General features: G+C 31.3%; 1 protein-coding gene across 1 annotated transcript; it reads right to left on the bottom strand.

Moving 5' to 3' along the window:
* Nucleotides 1-1,959: 1,959 nt before the first annotated feature.
* On the bottom strand, nt 1,960-11,533 carry LOC123302633 (EH domain-containing protein 3). The gene is made up of 3 exons (XM_044885664.1): nt 10,134-11,533; nt 8,684-8,854; nt 1,960-2,300 (listed from the first exon to the last, which is right to left on the bottom strand). The coding sequence occupies exons 1-3, from the start codon at nt 11,356-11,358 to the stop codon at nt 2,041-2,043; spliced, it is 1,656 nt and encodes a 551-aa protein (XP_044741599.1). The 5' UTR covers nt 11,359-11,533; the 3' UTR covers nt 1,960-2,040.
* Nucleotides 11,534-12,152: the final 619 nt, after the last annotated feature.

Raw genomic sequence — 12,152 nt, 5'->3', positions numbered from 1 at the left:
GATGGCCATGTCGTCTTTCATTGACGATTACACTCTAAGTCAAGATTTCTTCGCAGTGGCAATCAATAAAACAGATACGTTTTCACAGCAACCAACTGCCCAAATCTGACGATAAAAATCATAAATTCCTGTGTTCAATTTTCTTTTAAGGCTTCGTGCATTAGACAGTCATGGTGGCCAATCTTTAAACTAATGAATATCCAAGAATTTCTATTCGAGATTGTCAACAGAAATCAAACAATTGCAAAACATTTATTTGGATTTCAAACATCTCTGAATCCAAAACTGCGAGGGCTTTCAATCGCTCTCAAATTTCAAGACTATAAAATCTTAAAGATTGAAGATTTTAGGTGCACTATACTCTCCTTTTAGCTCCTGAAAAATGTGCCTTTTAATATTTTTTTGTTGTTATAAGGATGATCCTTTTTGTAAATGGAATTCCAATTAAAAAATATGATCCTTTGCATTTGAAAAATGATTTGAAATGGTCGATTAAAAATAAAAAAGATGGATGATATTAATTACGATATGTCTGTTTAAACGCTAACGTGCAAATTATTTCAAAATTTACTTTCCCGATCAAGAAAATGTTGTTCTCGCTATAATTGGAATTCTGTTCGACTTTGCCAAATGAATACTGGCCTAAATAATTGCTTCTTCTGCGTCTTAATAAACGAAGGTTAGATATTGATAACTAACTCGCTCATTTGTCTTTTTTCCCACGAAAATAGAGACTTAAGGGCTGTAGGGAAAGTCAGCAGAGATACGATAATTCGATATGCAGAGTTGTTTACTTGGAATAACATTATCATAGGAACGGGGATAGCTTCCAGTACTTTAGAGGATTCCCCGGAGGGAGCTTTTATTAGACGTTTCCAAGGATTTGCTCATTTTTGACGATTCTTCATATTTAGCTAGAGAGTTGAAAATTATAGATTCAATTAAGAGTCAAAGAAGTGCCTTTTGGGGGTTTCAACTTCCCAAAAATCTCTCTTTCCTCTTTTTAATACCGAAATATCATGGTCTGTAAGGCTTCCTGCACTTCTACGGGTACTCCAAATAAAGTTAGAGACTTCAAAATGTGAATTAAATCAATGCTAAATAAGTGAAAACAAGCAATTGACAGAGTTAATTGTTGAAATACCATGTATAGACAGACAGTGTTGATTACGGAATAATTTGTTTTATCATGTCATGTAAGTAAAGAGGGATAGCCAACCATATACATGTCACACACACATGGCTGATATTTCCATATAATATTTACGGTTTAGAAGATCCAATTGACCTACGGTGCTCATTTACGAAATCATCCTCACTTTTTACGACGTGAGCACGCTATAAAAATTGATACCTTTTTTATTTTTGAGTTATCGTGATGACAGACAGACAGGCAGACAGACGGACAACCGGAAATGGACTAATTAGATGATTTTATGAACACTTATACAAAAATTTTGTTCATAGCGTTAAAAACTTGGGACTAAACTTAGTATACCTTGATATATTTCATATACATGGTATAAAAAGTGCCTTTTGGTAGTTTTCACTCCCTCAGCCTGCCCCCCCCCCTAACTCTCACTCCTTTATGTAGATAGTTCATATTTTCAAAGACATGTTTCCATTTCTAATTAATAAGAAGAATTTTTAGATACTTTGACGTGAAAATAGCTTGTACGTTAGCGTGTAAACAGACACATTTTCCCTTATATTATTTAATATTATTATTAAATACGAATAAATAAGTTATCAAAATATTTTATACAAGATGTAGTGTTTTTTTTTATTTATCTTTTTTTGCAAACTAATAAATTTTCGTTTTAAATTTTTCTCTCAAATTGTAAAAACAGTTATTTCCCAAAAGAGGAATAAATAAATCAATTATTATTTTTGTATACAATCAATCATTACTGAATTTCACTTGTTTTGTTTTTTTTGTCTGGAGTGGGGGTATTACTTTAAATTTGTTTACATAAAAATTTGTTTATAATATTTTATATATATATATATAAAAAAAAAAAAAGAATTGATTTCTTTAAATTATTGATCACAGTCCTTAAAATGTTCGTTAGTGTTATTTGAATTTAGAACTTTCTTATTTTGTTTTTTTGATGGTGGTATTAAATGTTGTGGTAATTCTGTTGGTAAATCGTGTCCATCGATTTTAATGTTGATTAAATGCATTGCCAATGCAAATTCATCATCGTCCAAAAATCCATCTTTATCGATATCGGATAATTTCCATATTTTTGCTAGTACTGAGTTCGGTAATTTTGATTGAACCATTTGGGATTTTGCAGCTGAAATCAAACAAAATTTTGATTAATTTTTGATTCATTTTATCAGATAACCTAAGTTTATTGGGGTTTTTTAAAATTTTTGACCTAACATTTCAAGGTTTTTCCACGAATTGTACATGTGAAATTTCCAATATCCTGCTTTATAAAGACAGAGAGATACTAAGTCAATTCGGCTGAAAGGGAGTCCCAGAATTTTGTTTGAAGTTTGAGTTTTCCATTTTTCTTCTGGTGTCATTTTTGGCTTTTTCTGGTTTCAGATTGATAAGTACCCCCTCAAATCGCTGTGAGCTCTATGAGTCGTTAAATGAGCTCAATTTTTGGTTTTTTTATGGGTCAAAATTATCTTATAAACCAAGTTTTATCGAATTTCGTAACGAAATTTTGATAGGGTTTTTCTCTAAGGGGGTGCTTTTTAAGAAAATGGTAAAAATCGAGAAAAATTTAGTATATCCGATTTCGATAAAACTCGGTTTATAGAGTAATTTTGACCCAAAAAGTACAAAAATCGCATCCATTATCCGATTGAATGAAAAACTTTCGAGATATACTGTTTTCGAATACGATTTTAGGCGATATCTTGAAAACGGTACATCTAATCGTGGAATCGATGCGATTTTTGTAATTTTCGGGTCAAAATAACCTTATAAACTGAGTTTTGTCGAAATTGGAAACATTAATTTTTTTTCGATTTTTTGCAATTTTCTTAAGGGGTACCCCTTCAAAAAAATCGAAAATTTCACAAAAATTTTTTTGTTTCAGAAATTGATAAAACTCATTTTACAAGCTAATTTTGACCCGAAAAACACAAAAATCGCATCCATTATCCGATTGAATGGATAGCTTTCGAGATATACTGTTTTTGAATATGATTTTAGGCGATATCATGAAAACGATACATTAAATCGTGGAATTGATGCGATTTTTGTATTTTTCGGATCAAAATAACCTTATAAACTGAGTTTTATCGAAATTGGAAACATTAATTTTTTTTCGATTTTTTATAATTTTCTTAAGGGGTACCCCTTAGAAAAAATCGAAAAATTTACAAAAAAAATTTGCTCTCAGAAATTGATAAAACTCAGTTTATAAGCTAATTTTGACCCGAAAAACACAAAAATCGTACCCATTCCTCGGTGAGGAGCATAATTTTTAAGGTATTCTCTCTTGAAATAAGATTTCAGGCGATATCTTGAAAACTAAAACTCTAATCGCGAAATGAATGCAATTTTTGAGTTTTTTAGCTCAAGATTACTTTATCTATAGAGTAAATTTGATCTTTATTGCTCGTTTACGAACTTAGCTTCACTTTTTACGTCCTGAGCACGCTGTAAAAATTTCATCTTGATACCTCGCTTCATTTTTCCGAGTTATCATGTTGACAGACGGACAGACAGACAACCGGAAATGGACTCTTTAGGTGATTTTATGAACACATATACCAAAATTTTCTTGTTTTGCTAAACTTAGTATACCTTGATATATATTACATATATACAGAAATTAAAAACGTGTTTTTTTTTGCGCTCTTAACCGGATATAACCCCTTAAATCTGTGAACCAACACCCGTAATCGGAGTGTGCATGAATCATGAATTTTTTTTCCCAATACTCAGATATCATAAACAATTAAAAAATTACGATTAAAAAAAAAAATCTAAAATTTGATATCTAAACAGGTACAATTGCTGATTGAGTCTTATCAGAATGAAAAAATAACAGATAAACAACTTTAAAATAAGTTTAATTATTGTCATGAAGTCATAATTTTTTTAGTCAAACAAATAATAAATGTTTATAATTAAATTTTTGTTACTTTAGTAATAAAAAAAAACAATTCTAAAAAAAAAAGTGATTAAAAATCATTTATTTATAAATTATGTTCAAAAGTTACGTATTTCAATGTAAGTCGCCTATTTTTTTTTATATATTTTTGTAATAACTAATTCATTCTCAAGGTCCATCGATTCCTTATTTATGTTTAGAAAAAAAATTCGAATGAAACAATACCGCTCTTTGTAGTTGAACATCAGAAAAATTTATTTAACAATACCGGACAATTGATAAGTTTTAATGTGCTGGTGTGATTCATTTTTTTTAATACGCATGTGTACTAATGTACATGAATCTAATTTAATGTTTATAATATGACTAGAATTACAGGGTGTCATGTAAATTTATGGCGACAAAAAGAAATAATTTTTGTACAGCAATATTTATTGAAAGATTATTCAGAGTTCAATCTTTTTCATAAACAAGTGAAAACAAACAGTTGATTGAGTTAATTGTTCAAATACCCTGTATAGAAACAGTTGAATATCTGTGCCTGAATTATTTAATTAGAATAGTTTAAAAAATCAACACAATTATAGCGGTTGTTTTTCGAGAAATTTGAAAGTATTTAGTTTTGGAGAAAATGTACACCCAAGTTTTTTCCTAATTTGCGCCCTCATTGATAAACAGTGACATTTGCGAGAAAATGTTTCAAAAATTTCTGTTTCTAACGATTTACAAGATGTGTTCTACGGATCAAGACCCAATTGACTTATGTTGCTCATTTTCAAGCACGCCATAAAAATTCCAGCTTGATATCTCTTCGTTTTTTAGTTATACTTAGCGTTACAAACTTAGGACTAAACTTAATATACCTTGATATATATTACATACATACAGAGCTTAACCAATCGTGGGGTGGGTCTGTTGGTGGCTGTGAACCACCCGCTTCGCTGGGCAATAGTAAAAAAATCTTTATACAAAATTTAAAGTGGATTGGAGCAAGAAGTCACGTTGTGTGGCCAATACAAACTTTCCCCCTGTTTTTCACCCCCCCCCCGTCCCCATAGGGATAGAATTTCGGAAAATCTTTCTTATTGGGTGCCTACGTCATACAAAGAAACATCCTCCAAGTTTCAGGTCTCAACGATCAGCGGCTTATTCTGTGCGTTTAGCCGTCAGTCAGTCATTCAGAATTTACTAATTTTCGATCGATCGAACTATCGATCGATGTTTTTGGAACTCCCTGTATCAATATTGAACACCTGGATCAAACAATCAAAAAGCAACAAAAACAACTTTTGTTTTAAAATTGTATAAAAATTATTTTTAAGTTGTTGAAATATCTGTGAAGGTCATCGAACGGATTGACCGATATTTTTGGCACACCTCGTACAAATACATAAAAAAATATAGACCATTAAAATGAATCTTTATACTATAATTGTTGAAAATAATTATGAAATGTATATCCGAGTATTATTTATAGACCGGAAGTTTGGACGTTCCATTATCAATTTGTATAAATATTGTTCATTGAATATACAAAGTGGTTCATAAAAAATTACACTTTTGTTGTTCATTGAAAAATTTCTTGATAGTTGGCTCAAATTTTCATTGAGAGAGGGGATCTAAGGGGTAGAGGGTTCTGTCTCAAAAGATTTGTGGCGTCACATGTCAAAATCTAAAATGCCAGATATGTTATTTTTATTAAAGATAATTATGCGACGTCACACCAGGGAGTAACATTAGCCTCTAAGGATGGGCAAAAATTTTGAATTTAACAATTCTCAAGATATACAGCTTCATTCTGTAAAAAAAAGTTCTGAGTTTACGGACATTTTACCTTAAGTATAATAACTGATCGTTTTTCATGAACCACCTTGTACTAAGTTTCCAAAAAAGGAGCTAACTAATTTTCGAAAATACAACTTAAAAAAACTTGAAAATTAAAATACTTAATATGAACAATTTGATGAATGAAGTGGCCCTAAAAAAACGTCACACTTAATGATTTCTTTATAGGACAACCTATATAATTACAACTAACAAAAACCGCAATATGCACAATTTTAAATTGAAGGCTATCAGATTTCTGTAATTTAAAAAATATATTTTTGTACAATAAATAAATAAAACACAGTTATATAACTGATGCTAAACTAAGTGTTATTTGAATTCATTATCAAACGACACCCGCAACTTTGCACGCGCTGCTACACAAAAATCTATATAATTTACTAAAAATATTTTTCTGACTGAAATATTTCGACAGACTAGCCTCATACGATCAATATTATTGAGTCAATATCGATATTGAGTCAATATTATTGAGCCAATATCGATTTTGAGCAATATATTGATTGTCTGAGAAGAATATTAATTTAAAAAAAAAATAACGATATTAAACGAACATTTTACCTAATACGGTCAATATTATTGAGTCAATATCGATATTGATCAATATATTGATCACCTAAGGAGAATATCGCAACCATAATATTGATGAAAGAAAATATTGAAGGCTAAAAGGGATCATTTTACCTCACACACGGTGGATTTTATTGAGTCAATATCAATATTAATCAATATTTTAGTGACCTGAGGGAAATATTGAAATAATAATATTGATTTAAAAAAAATTAAAGACAATAAAATGATCATTTTAGCTAATACGGTCAATATTACTGAGCCAATATCGATATTGATACCCTATATTGATCGTCTAAGAAAAATATTGAGACAATAACATTGATCCAAAAAAATTGAAGACAACAAAACGACCATTTTCACCTCATACGGTCAATAATATTGACCTAATATCGATTAAAAATGCTCCTGAACGTGAAAGTGCAGGTTAACGGTGGATAACCCGGTAGGATATATGAACAACACTTAAACTATTTCCAACAAATTGAATATTTCTATAATTCAAATTCCAGAGCTTCCATTCTAACTCAAAAGATTAAGGTTGCCTTCCCCCCCCCCTCCACCAATAATATCCGTTAAAAAAATTGACTGCGTGTACAATTAGTGTTGTTTTGAAAAAAAAAATCGATGAAATAGAAATATGCGGAACGGAATTGAGTTGTAAGTGGTAATTTCTTGATAGTATTAGAGCAATAAAAATCGTTTAAAATTATGCAAATATTAGGTAATTATGGTGTTATGTGTTGATGTAGGTAGGAAGAGACGTTTATTTGATAGCATTGAGCGAGCATTGAAGATAATAAGTACATCCTTTGAAAAAATGAATGCTTAAACGATTTAGGAGGTTTAGGCGTTCTATTTCAAAAAGTGTGTTACACTAAATATTTAATTTTAATCACTAATCGTACGATTTGATTGACAGCAACAGCAATACTCATATCAATATGTTAATCACTTTTTTTTTTATTTGTCAACAATTTCATTCTTATTACAGGGTCTACAAGAAATATTCTGTTCGTAAAATGCATTTGGACACGAAAAATTGTCCTAATTTGCTCCCTCGCGGATAAACAGTCGCGTTTACGAAAAAATGTTTCAAACAAAACTTGTTTATTTTTTTATAAGGAAAATTTTTTACATTTAAACTTTTGTTCTATCATTATTGGTTTACAAGATGGGTCCTACGGACCCAAGACCCAATTGACCTATGTTGCTCATTTACGTACTCAACCTCAATTTTTACGTCCTGAGCACGCTATAAAAATTTCAGTCTGATTTCTCTTCGTTTTTGAATCATCGTGAACAAAGACAGACGGACAGATAATATTTCTAAGCGTTACAAACTTGGGTGTAAACTTTGTATACCTTGACTTGAATGACTTAGAGATTAACCGCTACAGCTCACTTTTTTGGACAGAAAAATTGCTCGTGGACTTTTCGTAGCATGAAACGATTAACTTTTGATCATGAGGATTTCAAGAATGGCTCTGATGATAAGACCCTTGCAGCTCACTCGATGCCACGGGAAAATCGTTCGTGAGATTCTCGTAGCAAGATACAAAAAGTTACAAAAGAAGGTTTTAGGGGGTTGAAGACCTTCTCTCATGTTATGTGCAACTTTAGAAGCTTACTTTGAGGTTGAAACTTTAGACTTCCCGGCCGGAGAGAAATCTTGATTAAAGAAGCTTTGTGCATTTCTATAACCTCATTTTCTCGTAATAGAATATATCACCGGAAACCATCCTTGCTTCCAAATTGCTTTCAAAGAGGACATACATGTTATTATACATACTACAAGCATGTGTATTCTTCACTTTAAATTTTATGAAATTTGAATAAAAAGGAAGCTATTAACAACATTGAAAATACGCCCCTCAAAAGCGTGTCAAATTTCAAAACTAGTGTGATTGTTGTTTTAAAAAAAACGTGTGATAAAATATTTTAGATAATTTTTTTCAAGTTCTTTTTTTGGAAACTAATTAGTAAATAAATATTTTGTAATTAATTAACGTATAAATTAATAAAATTTTGAAATACACGGTATTCTGTTACACATTGCAATAATTTCTGTTGCAAATGAAATGGGACAGATGACTCCAAGTTTTATTTAATCAGAACAAAAAATTGAACGTCTATGGACCCCTTTTTAAATTAAAATACAAATTTAAAAAAAAAATTCATACCTGCTCCAGTAATTTTACCATCAACCGGTGATAGTTTATTAAACATTTCATCATATTGTTTCTTATCTTTGGCAATAATCCATTCAGGATCACCAGCACCAGCGTCAACACCTTCTCCACGTTTATAACCAAATGGTGATGAGACGTCACTGACTCCTTCGAAGGCACCTCCTATAACCAAGTGTAAAAAAAAAAGGATATCGTTTAAATGCTTCATATCCTCAATTTTTCTGGGGAGGGGCAGTTCTTTTCAAAGCTATGTATTTCGGATATCGTCCAAGAGCTTTTAGAACACGATTTGAATACATATACAGAGTGTTTTGAAAATGACAAAGCTTTGGCTATGAATTCAGTCAATTTTCATTTTTAAATCCTAAAAAACTAATGTTGAGGGTATTCGTTTTTTTTGGCAACATATACAGGATGTTCTGTGACTCGATGGACATAGTTTAAGAACGTATTCTTTGGATAATTTTAAATCCAAAGTGCCTTGTTTCCGACGAAGAAGCTAGTCTTAATATGGTCGAAAAGAGCAGCGAATATAAAACATTTATCTACTTAAGTCAAGAAGGTTTTTACTTTAGTGCCCATAACTCCTTAACTATTAGTTTTTGGACAAAAGTATAAAAGGCACTTTCGACTTAAAAATATGTAAAGAATATGCTCTTAAGCTGTGTTCATCGAGTTACGGAACACCCTGTATATTTGGGAAGAGAAACAACTCTACCAGTCAAATACAGAACCTTAAAAATGAAAAACGCCCCTTTTTTTAAATGAGAAAAATTAACATTTCTTACTGGATTTAAGGATCTTTTTTGATATTATCGTGTTGATTTTTTCTGAAATTTAACAGGAATTGGGATTAATAAGGAATTAAACAGGAATACTGGTAGGATTGTGAAGTCTATTTATAAATAACGAAGAGGTTCCTGTGGGATTTAATAACCCACTTTTGACAGGAAGGATTTTGAAAGAAATGATTTTTCGTGAAAGTTTTTATAGAATTTCTTATGATAAGGGCAAAAAAATTCCTACAGGTTTATACCATTTAAAAATATTTCTGAAATTCAACGGAATTCTAAAATATTTTCAGATCCGTCTCGAAATTTGACAAAATTCCTGTAAGATTTAAAAAAAAATCCTTTTAAAATTAATTTTTCTTCAAATTTAAAATAATTCCTGTAGGAATTAGAAGCCACCTTATGGATTTTTAAAGGTTAAATAAGTTTTTAGGTCTATAATAGATTTGACCTGTGGCGCATTTAGAGGAACAAATAAAGGATATTTCTCCCTTAATTTGATCTGCGTATGATCTAATATGGGCAAATCTTTGAAATGAAAAACCTTATGGAATAAAAAATGACCTGTATAAGCCCCTTTCCTCTCTAAATACGCCTCTGCTTAAAATATTTTACATGCCAGAAAGTTTGATATAAAAAAATTGAATTACCTTGAACCAATGGTTCAATATCATGGATTTCTTCATCCTGTGGGATCATCGACATTAATTTCGAAATATCTTCAGCTAACATTTTATCCACAACATCCAATAATCGTTGTTTAATCGGATGGAATTTCGTAAAATCATGATTCTGTAAATTTTCTTGCATTTTTCGTAATTCTGGGAAATCACCGGGTGATATTTGATGTTCTTTTTGTAATTTATCATAAATTTGTCCTAAATTCTTAATCAACTCCTTTTTCTTACCGTCTTTACCAAACATCGACGGCATATCTTTACGTAACTCCGCGATTATATACGCATGAACTTTTGCTAAACGCGCACGTTTTATTAAATCGTTTAATTTACGTAACGCCGCATTACGTGGTAACGATTGTAAATCTTTAAATAAATCTTGTTCTTCATCTTCGAAAAGTTTTCGATTCACATCATACCGTAACGGTTTATCCCAGAATGATCCAATATACACTCTCGCCACTTCCGGTGTTTGTAAAACTTTCCCTAACGACCACATTAACGCACCATAAACTCGCATTAACTGTTGATGATCGATCATATCCGCTTTATTTAACACAATTCGAATTTTATCGTCATGTCCTCGAAGCGCTTCAATCGATCGTCGAAACTCATCCGAAATATCCAATTTATGTGCATCAAACAATAAAATAATTCGATCCACACGTTCCGCAAACCATTCCAACACACCCGTAAAATCGTATCCACGATCCACTCGTTGTTTTTCACCGGATAAAATACCCGGTGTATCCACAATCGAAATACCTTTTAACACTGGCGACGAAACAAGTGAACATTGAAATCGATTCAAAAATGCGTTACCAAACTTAGATAATGGACGAAATTGTCGTTTTGGGTCCACAACAAGCGCGTTACCAGGGATAACACCTTCTTTTTCATCGTACATAACCGCTATAAAACGATCTGTTGTCGGTTCCGGACCAATTCGTATTCCAGGAAAATCTCGTTCTAACAAATATTGTATAAATGTTGTTTTACCAGTGGAATATTGTCCAACCAGGAGGATCAATGGTTTTGCATCGAAATCTGGATCGTCCAATTGTGGTGAATGAAAATCATGGAACTGATAATGTTGTTCCAAAGGTAGTAACTTTTCACGATAAATTGATTTCAAACCCGATACCACTGACTCGTACATTTCTTGTTTACTGTTTTCCTTCGATAACCAACTAAACATTTTGATGGATTTTTTTTTCGAAATTTACTCGTAAAACACTATTTTCTTAAAAATATGATTTCGACAACAAAATTTTAAATGACGTTTATTACCACCCAATGCTACAGCAGTTTTTTTAGAACACTCAAGATTACATGTCATGTACAGTGAACACTCAACAAATGTATAAAGTATAATAATTTTTGTTTCTAGTTTATTTGGTTGTTGTGTGACTCAGTCACTCAGTCACTTGATTCTTTTCATACACACTCACTTTTTTACAAAAATTCACAATAACTACGTTCACACAATATACACTCTAATATCGACTTATCATATTCTTATTTAACCTCAAATTATAATTGGCAACACTTTATTTATGTCATTACGTGGCGCCATATTCAATTTTTTTCCATTTATTTCAAATATTACCTTTGACCGTGGCTTTATTGGCGTATTCGTCAGAAACAGGATTTCAGAAATACAAAAATATTGTTAGTTTTACCACAACACTAGTAGTTTTAATAATATATCCTGTAATTGCTCCAAGATACCTTCGTATAATATTTTAGGCAATATCTCAAAAACCACGAATTCAATCGTAAAATGAACTCAATTTTTGTATTTTTCGTGCAAAATGATCTTACATACTGAGATTAAGCGGAATCGAAAATCAATTTTTTTACACTTACTTGGAAAGGAGGCCAAAAAAATCGCTCTGCGTGTAAAATTTCAAGAGTTGTCTCAGATTCGTTCGTTCAATTAATTCGATTCTTGTGTTTTTTTAATTAAAATTACTCAGAAAATAATCGCTG

The sequence above is a fragment of the Chrysoperla carnea genome, chromosome X (genome assembly GCF_905475395.1).
Source record: "Chrysoperla carnea chromosome X, inChrCarn1.1, whole genome shotgun sequence".
NCBI classification, from domain to species: Eukaryota; Metazoa; Arthropoda; class Insecta; order Neuroptera; family Chrysopidae; genus Chrysoperla; species Chrysoperla carnea.
This window is presented reverse-complemented; position numbering and strand designations above follow the sequence as displayed.